Genomic DNA, 16,151 nt, shown 5'->3' on the forward strand with positions numbered 1-16,151 from the left:
CGCCTCGTCTTCCCTGCCGGACCCTCTCCCATGGTCAACCTTGTTCGAGCTCCAAGCAGACGCTATTGAAGGTTCACCAAACCCCGGCCCGTAACATCGTGTATCTGGCTTTCCTCATGTTTTCGTGTTTGCCTAGCTGCCGAAATCGTATCGGGCCACATTCACGTAGAATGTTTTCTCGTTTTGTGGTTAGCCATACTGTTTCCTGCGCCACTTGACGCTGGCTTGGCCTATTTTTGGTATAGGTTTTTTTGTATAGCATGTTTTTTGGCATAGGTGCCTCCGAGTTCCTTCTCCTGGTCTCGGTCGACACTTCCTCCAACACTTCTCCCAAGTGTTGGGGGTAGGGAGGAAATCCCAGTCTCGTGAGAATCGTCCTGCCAGTGTGGGTTTGGCTTAGCCGTTGCCATAAGTTTCGGAAACATGCCGTTGCACTTACTCACGTCTACTGTTGTTTTTACTTCTGTGTTCTAAGAAAACATATTTTTCCAGTGTTCCCAACATTTCCAGGAGAAACCCTGTTTTTTCATGCTTTTTTTCACGCCTTCAAAATTTCCGGAAATTTCGTATCACTAGTCATAGGCAGCCCTGAATGAACCTGCCTATCGTTACCAATTATTGACGGAATCAACATCGCTTAAAGACTTCAGGAGGAATCGTAACACATCCTTCCTGAAGGTCCGGGGTCCTTGAGGAAACACCATTTCGTTCCCACCATCATGTGGAGAGCCTATACGCTGGAGTGCGTCAAAGAAAAAAAAAATGCACTTTGTAACAAGTCTAGGGCACTGCAACATTGTGTTCATCATCACCTAAAGTCATACAGGTCAGACATAACGGACACGCGGCGAGTCCGATCTTGTATAGCCATGCCGTAGTACGCGCCGACCCCGTGCGGAGGTGATGCAGCGGGATGCTTTTGGACCTGGTCTCGTCAACACTATGCGAGAGCGTGGCTGTTGAGGCAAGAAAAAGGACTGCACGTGGCGACAATTCTCTCTTTAGCAGCACTTGGATCAATCTGTCTTAGGCCTATGATCTGTGAGAAAGCATAGAACAAGCAATGCACGCAACTTCCGTATTGTGACCCAGCGCAGGTACGCCACACCGTCTATGGAGTCCATGTGTGGGGATGAGAGAGGAGAGGCAGGAGAGGTACGGCATCACAGCGTCTAGACTGGACATTTATTGCCGACAAGCATCGTTTCAATTCAAGTACAGCGATATTTTCCTTGATATTCACGTCTTCTATTTCTCCCAACGTTATGTTTTCGCGTACACGGATGTTTATTGTTCTTTTTATTAATCGGGAGGAAAAACACACGGTAACACCACACACACACGCGCGTGCACATTCAATATACAGCTGCCTTTCTTGGTTTCACCATTCCCGGGAAATTTTACTTATGCAGGGTTCATCGGGTGATGTCGTGTCAGCGTATAACCTATAGTAACGAGGTACTATACATCCAGAGACAGACGAACACGGACGAAGGGAGCCGATAAACACTAACAATGGCTCCATTACATAACATGCTCATCATTCAGGGCTGTATTTTTTCTCACTGACTCCCAACTGCGCAGCGTGTGCATCGCTGCAGGACAGCGGATTGTTGAAGCCAATGCTGTTTTATTGCTCACTACGGTGGGAGGGGCACCGGCCTGCAAGTTTTCCCGCACCGCGGTGGAAGCTCGCTAGCGGCGCCCCTCGACTACGGAGAACAAAGGTTGGGAAGCTGCGGGCGTTACGACATGTAGCTATTACTTGTTTATTTCTTCTTTTTTTTTTAATCTTCAGAGACACTGTGACGCTAAGCCAAGCGGCAGACCCTTTTGAAGACTTTCAATGGGACTGTAAGGAGAAATAGTAAGTGAAACTAGATTGATTGAATTACAAATAGCTACCGGAGCTTATATCTTACCGCCACTGGAGGCTTTGATATAGGCCACAAAAGACGCCAGAACAAAAGACGGATGGCCACACTTCTTCCCGCATTAGCTCCTTGTAGTTTCGGCGACTTTCAGCTGAGGCTAGCGAACTGTTGAATTACACCAAATGATTTCATTTAATTCACAAATGAAATAAAATTTAAAGAAGAGAGAAAAAAAGAGGCCACCTAGAAACTCTTGACGTTTATTGCGCCAAATTGGGAAAATTTTCATCAAATCCACGGGAAGTCACAATAACGTAGTCAGAAGCGTGGTTTCAGCTCGAAATTTAGATGCGGACGTGTAACCTTTTACCCGTAATAAGCCGGCATGCGCAAAAGCAGGAAATGCGCACGAGCTGCACATTAATGGTAAATTTAATACGTTGACTGCCTTATGATTGGGCAGTGGTGCGTTTCGGAAAAGCCAGCCTGCAGTTTTCTAAAGGGTCTACCCATCGAGTGCGCACGACTTCACTCGAACCAGTTGCTGGTGCTACAATTGCAGGAAGACCGTCTTCGTTCGCCACACACCCGCACAGTGGTCGACGCATGCGCAATAACATCTTGATGAGAGCCTACGTGTGTACTTTACGCCAGCAATGATGCTAGCGGAATTTGGTAACACGTAGCTTAATACTCTCTATTACGGCGACCCGCCACGTGATGAAACAATACTAGTAGCTTTTACCGCTTGTTTCCTATACCTTTCGGCGTTCACGGATGCTGTTACATTTATCCCAACTGGCTCTTGCTTACAACTCTGAAATAAACTGAATATATATGTGTTGCCTCTGGGACCGGTATTCTACTCAATGCATATGTTCGCGAAATTTAAGCTGTGCCCTGGTTAACGTTGACTATGAAGGAGGGAAAACTTTCGTTGCATGCAGTTTTTTAGTGAAGCCGAATGTGCTGCAGTTGGGGCGACGCTATTTATTGATGCTAAGCTTTGATTGAAAAGGGTTTAAGAAATGTTCTGTACTTCGTAAACATTAAGTTGGCGTCAGTCATGTGACTGGTTAAAAGAGTATAAAGGTGGGTTTCCACACGGACGCGATTTCTTTTTCGCCGATAGTGTATAGTGTGAGTTTTATAAGGACGCCATGTGCGGGCACTGGCATCTGAACAATTGGCTACTAGAAGCACACATAAGCAATGTTCAGACGTCGCCGCTTGTCTGATATTCTACGTGCATTTGGCGATAGTTATGCGCACTGTAGCGCTGCATCTAAATTATAGCTGTTGGCGGGTTGCTTCGGGAACACTGAACACGTACCCACGCGACGCCTTGATTCAGCAAATCCGACTATGGGCAGGCGGCAAGATGCGGCTTGTGCACATGCGTCAACAGCTGCATTTGGCTACGGCTGAAAATGTGCCGCAAAACTGTTTGTCATTCACGAAAACGTTCACGACAAATATTTTCACTCAGCAGCGCCAGAGACGTACACCGACTGAACATGCACACGTAATGTACATGGAATAGAAATGCGGGAATGTTTGTCCAATGTGGTGAATAAAGCTTACCTCTTATGAGAGGACCGCAATGTTCCTTTGGTTTGAAACATTAATAATGACCAACAAACAGCGCATGCGGCACGAACAGATTGCTCGTGTTAAAGCAGCGGCCATAACACAATGGTTTCGTTCGTGAAAACTGCTCTTACACCTCTATGCAGTAATATCGAGCGAAACAGACACCTACTATTTGCAACGCGATATGCGAGAAGGGGAGGGTTCACATAAATCTTCGGTATAATGCCAGAGTATTCAACGCACATCGCAGAAGCTAACGCACAGTCAGCACGGCGAAAAATAGATGCTCTACGTGACGTGCCGGCTTAATTTTCTTACGGAGAAAATTGAATCCGGCATCTCCACCAAAGCATTTTCTTTCGTTTAGGTTAACACATAGATTTTGTGCCACTCAGAACTTGTCAAGAAACAAAAATGTAAAGCTTCATCACGTAGATCTTCCGCCAGATCTAATGCAAACGCACTTCGTAAGCACCATTCTGTAGGTGTTGCATGCAGATGTGAAGCAATGCCGGACTTTTTTTTTTTCTTTAGTCATGCGTATTTAGCATGAATAGCTTGTGTACATCCCTATGTGGCATTCAAGTGAGCTGGCGGTAAACCGTATGACGCATGCTGGCCCTGGCTACATTGCCTCGTCCTTAAAGCTGTGAAGCACAACGGAGCACACAAACACGACGCATTCACCACCGGGTTAGTCCAACAGAGCACGCGAATTTCAGCTTACAACCGACTGAGTAAGTTACACTCAGGTGCACACAAACATACGAGAAACAAGGAAACGGCTCGCATGCGACGTAACAAACATCCCGCGGACACATGCGAAGTAATGATAGACTCCATGCGTTCCTACGGGCTATCGCTTGATTGAAAATGCAATTTTAACCACTGTGGCGCCGCGCGGGGCGCTGATGATTGTGCTGCGAGGCATAAATGAGAAGTGGTTGTGCCGCCCGTGCGGGCTACGATACACGGCTACGGAGTAAATACCGCTCGGAGGAAGCTCTAAGGATCAGCGTCTCTCATTCGTAGCTCTCGTCGGTGCTTGCTAGCGACTTTCAGTTAGTGCGTGATGATGCAATTACTGAGTGCTCTCGCGGAACGCTTCTATGCGGAGCAACGGTTGCTCTGTCCAAGGGGCGTTTTGTTGTGACGGCCTGGAAAACAACGAATTCGCATAGCACGATACGCGGCAGACAAGGAAATGGTCTCCTTGAGATGCGCGTTACACCGCCTTGAGAATGTTCATGCATGGAGGAGACCATAATGCTCTGAAGTTAGTTAAATCCTCGATGCTATGCTTCTTTCATTTATTGCTAAGAGTCTTGAGCAATGGCCTCTCTTACAGGCTGCTCGCGGGACATTTGTCCAGCCATTACGGAGTAATGTTTGGAGCGAATGTTCCAAGACCCAGAGAAGTACTCGGGCGTCATTGTGCTACCGGAAGAATTATCTTGCATGACGCAGGAAAAGATTCAAAGTGAGAACTGCTTTACAATGCAAACTTTAAGATGTTGATAATATTGTGTATATGCTTGGAAGACGTTTTCTCAGTGCTCAGGGCTTGAAGCAGATGCATCGAGGATTGTCTCAAAGCGCAAACACAATACGATTTGTCGACGCTTACGTTAAATACATATGTGTATATCTGCGCATAAATGACATCAAAGAAGATCACTGGTTGCGTTGATGAAATAAACAGAAAGACGCCCGTTTTGTAGAATGTGGACTAAGATAGCTATTTCACTGCTGGCGATGGAAGCTCATAATTATTGAGATTGTCTAAAAAACAAGCCTCGACACGTGATTTTTCAGTCAAGGAAAATTTCCTACAATATCCGTTTCGTCGCGAACAGTGCTTTATTACTATGTAAAGGCTTGCCTTTTATTTATTTTTTATTATTTTTTAGGTCTGCTGCCTGCAAGTACTGCGAGCGACGCCAAAGGAGGAATTTTCGTCCTAACCGATCGAGGTGCCGATAAGATCGTGCTTGCGACCAATTAGTGCGGGGAGTTGCAGTACATTCTGTCGTCTCTCGTGAGACCAACCACTGAAAAGAAAACGTGTTGGTGCCTGCACATTGAAAGGTAAACCAGAGTTGTCTCGCTGCCTCCTTCGCATAATCAAAAGCAACTCACTTACGGGCACAGCAATGCCTAGAGCATGGAGTTGACACGTTTACTGACAAAATCGAAACTATACAGCTTACTTCTATTGAGATGCATGTTGTATCACTACGCCTAGTGAAACGCAACGGTGGCACATGGTTGTTTTTCAGCTTTCTTCGCCATAAATGATCTGCCGGATTTCCGCGTGTCTATGCGCTGGCCTTAGACTTACTAGGGGGGGTTGTCTCACATCTCGATGGACTAGCAGACGAGCTCAAAGACATACACTGTGTAATTGCATATTATAATTTCGAACTCCTTGCTTTTCCGCTTGACAGTGTGTGTCAAAGACCTTTTCACTTGTTGTAACTGTCTTTGTGTTTTTATCTGTTGCACGCCACAGCTGAATCCCGTACTGTGACATGATACGCTTGACGCATGTAGGTCAGGTCGAGGAGCTGCGTTTGGAATTACATTTCTCAAGTCCTCTTCGTAATACCTCTGTGCTATCAACTCTGCGATTGAAGTTGCGATCTCGAATCGTCTGTTTGGCTTTACACCCAGGCAGTAAGGAGCTTCAAATGTTTGGCCACCTTCTGCATGCTTAGTCAGCTAATTAACGTATGTGAATCGGAAGTCATTGAGGTCGTCTCCCTTTCCGTCTGCTGTGGAGAAAATAACTGCGCGAAAGCAGTCACTTTTAATCACAGGCGTGATGAGCGGAACAGCTGTATCACTTTTACTTAGCTCTACTTTTTGCCTTGTCATCGCCTCTCGAGCGCGTTTGAGGAGGAGAGAATGCAGGTAGCTTATCATTTACTGCTGGCACGCTTTGCTCACTCGCACGAAAAAATCTAGCGCGCGACATGATCTGCCGCTGTTAAATTAACGGAAACTACCCTGACCAAATTAGTATAGGGAATACAGTCTTGATTCTCTGTACCAGACTACCGCATGCAGCGCTTTGTGATTTCAGCCTATAGGGACAATGAAAGTTCTCACCGCCAGTACGAGCGGCCTAAGTGCTCAAGGGACAATTCGTCCGGCCGGGACAGTCAAACAAAGGTCGAGAGTGCTTATTGTCCTTATTTAGGATATGTCAGATATGTTCATGAAATTATGTGTTCATGAATTTATGCTTTGCGAAGGCAGAATGGCTGATTAAAATTCAGTATGGGATCTTATTTTTTTATTAATTAGGAAGAGAAAGGTGGGGGGGGGGGGGTTGCTCTCGACCCTCGCAGATGGTTGTGATGTTTCTCATTGTTCATGGAAGACAGAGGAGCGGCACGCACAGCGGAACAAGAGAAAGTGACCTGCACGCGTTCTGTGCCACTCTATTCTGTTTCATTGTTTGTATTGTCATTCACAGTTCCAGGTCGAGAAGTTTTTTTTTTCTTTTTTTTTTTCGGCGGCTACAGCGCATTCTTTAGTCCACAAGCACTGAAGGGTGGGGTGCGAACGTGCACGAAATCATTGCTGTTCCTTCGTCTAACGATGACAGCAGCGGAAGACGAATCCCGATTGTCCGGCTGCGCCCTCCGGAATCCGCCTTCGTGAAAGTGCGACGGCTGACGACCGTGTGGCGGGAGAGGAGCCATTCAAAGGCAAGGCTCTACACCGTCGTAACACAGATTATAGGTGGCGCTGTCTGCATGCGCTCCTGTTCAGACATCTATGTAGATGACTTCGAAAGGGTCAGTCACTGCTCCGTAAACAACGAACGCTCTGGTCAATTTTTGAGTTTCAGGCGCGCCAACGAGCAAATTCGATGCCCACTTGGTGGAGCAAACACTGACGGACACGGGAGTGGACAAGCGAAGCTTCGAGCAGTCACCGGGGCACTGGGTAATGAGGCGATCAGAAGCTTCCCCTTACGTGTACGAACAGGGAGGTGTGCTGGCAAGCCATATTATTTGCGTGTACATGGCGGTTACTACACGATAAAGGTGCATTCTTCTATACTCTTTATGAATGTCTGGATTTCACGCACAAGACGTCACGACGTCAATGTAGCGATAACAGGTGCATCTGCATTCACTCACTTCACTAATCCAAAGTCAGCGGGAAGGACTGCGGCAAGCGAGACACCTTTGCGACATCACAGACGTGAGCGTGTACTGACACGAATAATACTGTCTTCAATGACGACACGGGACGTACAAGGGTGACAGATATTTACACTGGCAGGGGTTTTCCGCGTTGCCCAGATCGGCTCTGTCTTATGGTGGCAGGCTGCCTTGCCGCGGGCATAAGGAATTTCAATTGCGTGTTAACCTCTTATTTGTTCTGAGTGACACAAATGAATGCTAAACTGGGAATACTTGGCAGCGACGCAATTCCAGTTAGATTCTATATGCATATTTTATGCAAACGAGAAAAACGGTTAGAATCGCTACGTACACTGCCACAGGCGAGATTTGGAAGTCCCGTGATAGGACACTAATCCACAGTATACGAGACAAGGTGCAAGGACTTTCTACAACAGCAGCATTTTCTAATTTTTTTTTTTTTTACTTGAGCGCGCCTTAATAAACTGAGGCAATCGCACTGAGGCAGGCTGCCCACAACTTCTAACTCCAGTCACAGGAGAATCGATGCTAACTGATATGAAAGCGCAAAACATTCACCGTTTACCGGGCACAAACTCATTGTGCTTATGAAATTGCAGACTGGTGCTTTGGAACGAAAACAAGAGATGACTGCGGCTGAAATCGCCTATTTAACGCCACAGCGTTTGCCGTTCACACACGCGGTTCGCTGGCGCGGCACATTACGCGATGCATTAGGGAAATACTCTGGGGTGCTGTTTTGTACTACGGTAAGGCTTACGTGCATCCCAGAAGCGCAACCGGTGGGTGAGTAGTGTCATCCGTACACGTTTGCGGGTTTATGATCGCGATAAGCATTCTTTCGACGTGGGCTATTTTTGTTCGAACGAGAGGCTGTAAATTGCGGACAGGTACTAAGTAAAACACAATGTTATGATTTGACGCGTGCATCATTGGTTTTTACTGATCAGTCGGAATGCTTTTTAGCTAAATGTTTCTTCAGGCAGCGCCTGTAATTCACTAAAAAGATGAAATGAGACAAAGAAAATGTCACACCACATCTTTAAGAAAGCGAAATGTAAATGTTTCTCTAATAGCCGCACGCCCGCAAATGCAGAGTGTTGGAGACAGAGAGAAATAAAGTTAATGGAACGGGCGAGTACGTTTACGAGCCGTGGGTATTGCCCATTTGAAAGTATGATGCTTGCGTGTTGTCCTCTTTGAAAACGGGTTGCGCGCTAATACGTTTGAATGGTGACGTAAAGTAGCGGAGTCGAGTGGCTGTCAACAATCAAGATGAGATACACCGAAAGCAAACATGAATTCTTCGATATCATCACAAACAGGGAAGGATGCTAAGTTTCATTATTTGGAATAGTAGCACCTGTGTACCTATAGCATCAAAATTATATGAATGTGTCTAAAAAACCACAACCTACGACATACTAGCTTCGAGTTATGCACAGGAATGCATCGTAGAATGAATGTCTGCGTAAGCTCTGCTCGCCTCGTTTAAAAAAAAAAAAAAGGTACTGGGGCAGTTTTGACCGAATGGAGAGCACGCACTGTGACATTGGGTCTTCGTGTGCCAGGCAAGTTTCCATCGCTACATGTTCAACAGCGAAACAACGCGATCATATAGACTCTGTAAACGTTCAACGTGAAATAAATCTGCTCTCTTCTGCTTACACCGTCGTCCTTGCGACGGTGTAAGGCGGTCTTCATCTACACACACAGAGCGCACGATTGGCACATATTAAGGAGGCCCGGGACAAAAATGGCGGACTTAGGCTTAGCTGACACTGCGCAGTTAGGCCCAGCTGGCCTGCCCGCGGAGGGCTCCCGCGACCTGCTCCTGGAAGACTTGGGATTTTGCTGCTTTGGCACGCCGAAAAGCCGCGCGGTGCGTCATGGCCGAACTGTCGCACGACGCGACATGTTCGAGCTGATCGACAGCGCCACCATGCACATGCTGCGGGCATCGTCTATATTCGTCGGCGAACGACTCGCGGAGAATCAACAACATCAACACGATAGAGAACACTCCTCTCCTATCTCACCTACAACTCATCGCGATGAAACGCAGCACGGTTCATGTGAAACTCAACGAGCGTACGGCACGTGTCAACGCTACTTCAACCGCAACAGGAACACGATTTACACGTTATACACATATGTATACATATATTTATACTTCTATGACATCTTGCGATTGGAAGACGCAATAACAGCGCGTGGAGTGTCAGATTTATTCCTCTAGGAAAGGGAAGTCAAACATCGAGCACATTCTCAGTTCTTTGCTTTGTTTTCTGGCTCTTTGAGAATCGGGAACGCTACACTCGCAGAGAGCCTGCCGCCACGCGGATCGTTTAGGAAAGGCAACATTCTGTGACTAACTGACGTTCTACGAACGAGCTTTCAGTCAAGCTGCTATTTCACTTTTTAGTGGTTAGTGGATTGGTTTTATGGCTAAAGGCGATCGCCGTTAAAGGCGTCACCAGTAATTCAAATCAGCTATATATCACACTTTCTATTGCTTGGTTTGTTTACACGTAAAGTAATGGAAGACGTGAAAGTGCAGAAATTGGTGAAACATTCGTTCTTTGTAAGTTGATCGTTGAACATTGATCGTTTTGCTATTGCGTAATTCATTTTACATTATGCCATTGTTTACAGCTCTCAGCTTTTGGGAAGTATATTTAGCACCAGAATTTATAATTATATATGCGCTTTTCACAAGTAGGACAGTGGATATAGGCAGCAATACCAGTTTCTTGGATAAAAATCTGCTGATTATAATTTTTCATGTGCATGTAAATGCCAGATATTTCTTTTTTCTTCAATAGTAATTCGATTGGTGTATTTTGCTCCTAATATTATTGCATCAAAACTATTTGACATCGCTTATTGTTGTCGTGCAATAGCGCGTCACGTCTCTTTTGCTATAAGCGAACGAAGAAACAAATTCCCCAAGAAAATTGTTTTGTAGACAAGTGCCAGTTCTGAAAAAAAAAAAAGAAGAAGACACGCGAGGCAATACAACACACTGGTGGATGTAAAAGTAGGCACTACACAATATATTTTCCAACGCAGTAGTACCTGTACCGAGTGTGGCACCGCTAAAGCAAAGAAGCGCGGAGTCTTCTGCTGTCTTAACCTGTTGCTTGTTAAGTGCTAGCATTTCACGCGATGGTGAAATGTGGCGGTGGGCATCGTGCAGAGGCACGCATAAGAAGAAAATAGTATGATTTCCTTAAAGTAAGCCTTAAATATGTGCGCATACGCGCTAAGATGTTAAATATTCAGATAGTCCTGACCGAACTTGTAGGGCTAACTACGGCGATAAACCCTGGCACCAGCTATCGCCGAGAGAATGCGGTGTATAAGAGAGAGAGAACATTCGTAACTGTTAATATTTAGCTTACTTATCAGTCAATAGCGCGTCGCTTACAGCGCAGCAAAACTCTCCATTGTATTCTATACCGTATGACCTGTTTAAACAAACAGGCCGGTACTTTCACCAAACCCACCACAAAATTTCAGCCCTCTGTGAAGCATGAGCGCGAAAAAACTAGGCACTGAGGCAGTAAAATTGATTAGTCCACTGTCAATGCCACGCTCGATAAATGATATGAGAAACGATCATGGTGGCTGCACTGCAACCCAAGCTTATAGCAGAAGAAAGCGAGCGCTTCAGCTGGCTTCTCGACTTACCCGGACTTTTCCTCAAAACCATAAAACACACAATCACAAGGTGTGACTTCGCGTTCTATATAATATGCGCAATTTTATCGCTGAAAATTGTCCGGCTTTTCTGTCTCTCGGTTCTTTCTCCCCCACCCCATTTTTTTAATGATACAGCGTAAGGTTCGCCAGATGTTCTGTGTTGCGCATATGTATCACATTCATAGCAGAAGTGTACCGTCCCGGTTAAGTAGGAGCAGAAAAAAAGTACTAGAGGAATCACCAGTTCTCCTTTCTGAGCCTTAACAAGATCGGCTCTGTAGTGCCACGCACACGCAGCAAAATAAGCCAAGATCAACAACTCCCGTAAAACAAAAGGACCAGCAGATTTCTCGCGAAATCCGAGTCCTCGTATACGCTTTGCACAACGAACGATCAACGTTCAGGTAAACCGCGCCACGGCTTCTGCTTGGCCAACGCCTTCACCGCGTAACAAGAGCATCACTATCAATCGATGGCTTGTTCTCGAAAATGAAAAAAAAAAAATTAAACAGCTCGTCGATGTTTTTCTTTCCCCGCTGGGCTAACATCACGTCGTCAACCTTGGCCGTATCAGCGATTGCTTTTCCTAACACGCGGGGCCCCCCTCAACTGCTCGGCTCGCTCCCAAAGGACAATGGCGGGACCGCCGGGAAAACGAGTACGTGGCGTGGAAGGCGCTCGTCGGAGGGAAGCGTCCTACAGGTCGTGGCCGAGGCGGTCCAGCTCCTCGACAAGGAAGTCGATGTCTTCCCGTCGCACACCCGCGTTGGAGACGATGTTTCGGAAGAAGTTCGGCTTGTCCCAAATGGGCTGGTAGGTGATCATCAGCGTTCCGGTGTTCATCATCCGCGCCTTCAACTGCGTTGTCACCTGCATGCACAAAGGCAGACGGGACTCTGAATTTGCGAAGAAAATGGCAGCCTCGGTAACGGGGTGAGAGGGCGTGACTGTGCTCCGGATGTCATTACAGCAAAGTGCGACCGCCTATGAACGCACAGTGAACGCTGTCGTGCGTGTGCGCTTGCATCACTTCATCACACCTTTTCTTCTGACTTTCGTTATCTTCCCTTCCCCCATTGCTGGGTAGCAAACCAGAAGAAACTTGATTAACATTTCTGCTTTTCATTTTCTCTCCATCGTTGATGCAAGATTAACCACCCGCACCGACTATATCAGAAAAACACACTCTTTCAGACTTCATGATAAAAATGTTAGTCCTGATTCCTGACAAGCAGGTGATGGAAGTGGTAGCGATATGAAAGAAAATGTGACGAAGCCCCAACAAAAACGCGGAAACTTAGAATGAATGAAGAAAAAAATATACGGACACGTCAACAAAGTTCAAAACAGACGACTCGACCAAGCCTGCCTGCACGGTATGGCCATGGCGCGCCCTTAAGTTCGCCTGGTTCCCTACATGAGATCCAGCCTCATACGCCCTTTCCCAGAAGCATTGAGCTCTCATTACATCATTCCACAGCCTCCTTAGGCTCACATTAAAAAAAAAAAAAAAAAACGTGATCGGACAGCTTCCTACTGCACTTCATCTGACCCCATGAATGGTCGAAAGTGCAGCTACGTTTTCGATAGGCCTCAATGACAAATGTTTTGTGATCCCATTTCGGCGCTACTTGAGATCATTCACTTCGCTATGTCTTGGTACTAAATGTACATTTCGCTTTTCTATGCATTGCTGCTATTAGAAGAAAGAAACCCGCCGTGGTTGCTTAGTGGCTGTGGTGTTGGGCTGCTAAGCACGAGGTCGCGGGATCGAATCCCGGCCATGGCGGCCGCGTTTCGATGGAGGCCAAATGCGACAACACCCGGGTACTTAGATTTAGGTGCACGTTAAAGAACCTCAGGTGGTTTTATTAAAAAGAAAGAAAGCATGAATGTGCAATTAATTTTACTAACTAATGATAAATCTGAAAAAGAGTAACGAAAAAAAAGCGAGGCAATTCAGTGTGTCAATGCGATACACTGCTATTTTTCTGTGAGCAACCTTGTGAACTTGTAACGTACTTTTTAGAGGTGGTAGAATACAAACCTTTTTGAATGCGAATAAATTACGAATAGTAAGTATCGAATATCGAATCTAATAGTGAATAGTCAAACGCAGACGCATATATTTACAGCAGGAATAATTATTTCGGTATAATTAGCTGCCATGCCTGTACTGACAAGTGCAAAAAAATTTAGAGCGCTTCCCATGTCGAGAAAATGGGGGTATGCGAAGCTTGTGGCAAGACTACACTGTCGCAGGCGTTCCACTTCGTTTTCCCTGAACTCAGGTTCGGCGGCTCTTCGCTGGCGTTTGGACTCAACGTCGCGCTCCCGTAAACTTGGGGTCCGCTTCTCTTCGCTGGCGTTTCGCCTGGGCTTCGGAAGCCCTCACGCTAAAATCAGACCTTCGCTTACCCCCATTTTCTCGACAGGGGAAGGGCTGGTGACTTTGTCTCTTTGGGTCTCGCGTGTGACAAGGGTAGTTCAAGGGTGCCTTACAGGTCCCCGAGCCCACAGGGGCATGTGCCGTTGAGCTTGGACCCTTTCTACACCATCAACAGGATCGGCCCACATGACAGGGGTATGTGCCATTGAGCTTGGATCCTTTCTGCACTATCACCAGGATCGGTCCACCTTTCAGCGTGACACCACCACGCACCACCACCACCGCCGCCACTTGTGAGCCTATAAAGCTTCGCTTAAAGAAAGAGCTAACTGTCAAGAAGAAAGAATCACTTTTAAACACATCACTGTGTTTAAACTGCACGAATACCCCTGAAAAGCTTTAGAGCCTGGTTACAAACAGGCTATCCGAGAATGAATGGCTGCTGTATGACTGGATTTCAAAAAAAAAAAAAAAAGAACAAAAAAAAAAACGCTAAATGAATGGTTGCCGAAATAATATCAGAAGTTGTGGGATAAAAAAGCTGATTAAGGACTTGTGTGCCGTCGCTACATGTAAAAAGGGCCGTCGCAAGGAATACATCACTGATAGTAGCGTGAAAGACACGACTAGACTACATGACAGACCAGAAGCAAAAATCACAGGTTGCCATGCAATGTGGTTCTGCTGCAGGACCGAAAACAAAGCTTGCATTACCCATTTTGTTTCTGCATTGCTTCGAAACTTTTGTAATTGTTTCACTTCTGATAACTTGCGATACTTCGTTTAGCAGAGGGAGGAGGAGGAGGGAAAACTTTATTTTCGTCAGATGCAGAGTTATTTAAATTACTGGGTTTCTTCTGCTAGGCGGCGTGAGGTGGCCGTAAGCCCTTGTCTTTCGGCGACCTCCAAAGCCCAGTTGACGGTCCGCAGCTGGACCGCGGGCTCCGAGCTGGACACCTCCCAGTCTGAAGTGGTATTAAGTTCGAGTTCCGCCCTAGGTTTGAGCCTGGGGCAGTCGCTCAATACGTGTGTCAGGTCCGCTTTATAGGCGTCGCAGTTCTTTTAGCAGAGGGAGAACAGTAACCAGACTCTAACAGTCGGTTGATGGGAAATATTTGGTTAGCTTCGAGTATTCGAGAATACAGAATAGTTACTTTTCGGATACAAATATGAATAGCAACTGTAAAATAGTTCAGTCATATTCGAAACCTCGAATATTCGCTCACCCCTAGTATTTTTTATCTCTGCAGTTTTATCTCGGCTTCGGAGAGTGCCGTTTGATTAGAGGAAAACTGCGAAAACGCTCTTGTGCACCGTGGCGCACGTTAAGGATCCCCAACAAAGGCAAACTTATCCGTAAGCTTCTACTACGGCGTCCGGGCGACGTAAAACGTCTACTGACTGCAGAACTTTTATTATTCTATCTCTAAAGCGATCACTACTAACGTTTGTGCACCTAAAGCTTTATAGTGTCCTTTAGAAACAACGCAAAGGGAAAGGGATAATAAAAAAAGCAAACAATCCGAGCGCTCGTTCTGTTCACTTTCTTCTCTCTGGTAGTTTGCGCTGTTTTGCAATATCCTAACTCTTACATTTTAAGTTGTAAGTCTTTAGCACGGGATTTAATGTTCATAATAAGGATAGGAAAGCTATTACCAACCCTAACCGCGCCGAGTTCTTAGCGTCCAAATATTTCTTATGCACGCCACAAGGATTGCGTGCAGACGAAAAGGAAACGGTGCGCATGCAGTCCACTCACCACTCCCAATTCCTGCTCCTTCTCCTTGCTGTGGGGCTTTCCGCGAAGCCTCTTGGGAATGTACCAGAAGCACACGTTCACTAGCTCCGGCTGCGACAAGAGAAGGGAGATTGCGGCCGTCATGACTGGCTCCCATTGCCCTCAGTGAATGTTGGTTGCGCTAGTGCTTTCCGCGAATGTGGCATCTTGCTTGCTCAAGAACTCACTGGCTACCGCTGTCACGGTGGAGCGCAGGGTAGTATGGTGTTACCGGCAAAAAGAATACAATGCACGCGTGGTACGGTAAGGACAGCTGCGCAGTTCGATGGTCATAGACTAGGTCACGATCTGCAGTGGTCTAACAAGAGGTGTTCACAACGCTGAGACAGACGAGGAAACTTGCTTCGGTCAGGGCAACAACTGTTGTCCTGACGAAAACAAGTTTCCTTGTCTTTCTCAGCGTTGTGAACATCTCTTGTTCACAACGCTCAAGGCAGCAACTGCTGCCCTGACGACAAAGGGATAAAAACAAACGAAATGAAATCGATGGAGTTCATTTTGTTTTTGTTTTTGTCTCTCGTATTCGTCAGGACAACGAGGAAAACAAGTTCCTTTTTGTCAGTGTCGTAGACCACAGCTGATCGCTTCAACTCCCATTTATGTTGATGCTG

General features: G+C 46.3%; 1 protein-coding gene across 2 annotated transcripts in view; it reads right to left on the reverse strand.

Annotated features, from left to right (window-relative positions):
• Nucleotides 1–1,162: 1,162 nt before the first annotated feature.
• LOC119456500 (glutamate decarboxylase) overlaps nt 1,163–16,151 on the reverse strand; it is a 135,363-nt gene continuing 120,374 nt past the window's right edge. For both annotated transcript variants that reach the window (XM_049669907.1, XM_037718318.2), the window contains 2 exons: nt 15,502–15,591; nt 1,163–12,223 (listed from right to left, as the gene is read on the reverse strand). In XM_049669907.1, coding sequence (XP_049525864.1) covers nt 12,050–12,223; nt 15,502–15,591 — 264 coding nt within the window. In that variant the 3' untranslated portion in view covers nt 1,163–12,049. The remainder of the gene's footprint in view (nt 12,224–15,501; nt 15,592–16,151) is intronic.

This window comes from Dermacentor silvarum, chromosome 6, assembly GCF_013339745.2.
Source record: "Dermacentor silvarum isolate Dsil-2018 chromosome 6, BIME_Dsil_1.4, whole genome shotgun sequence".
In the NCBI taxonomy this organism is placed as follows: domain Eukaryota; kingdom Metazoa; phylum Arthropoda; class Arachnida; order Ixodida; family Ixodidae; genus Dermacentor; species Dermacentor silvarum.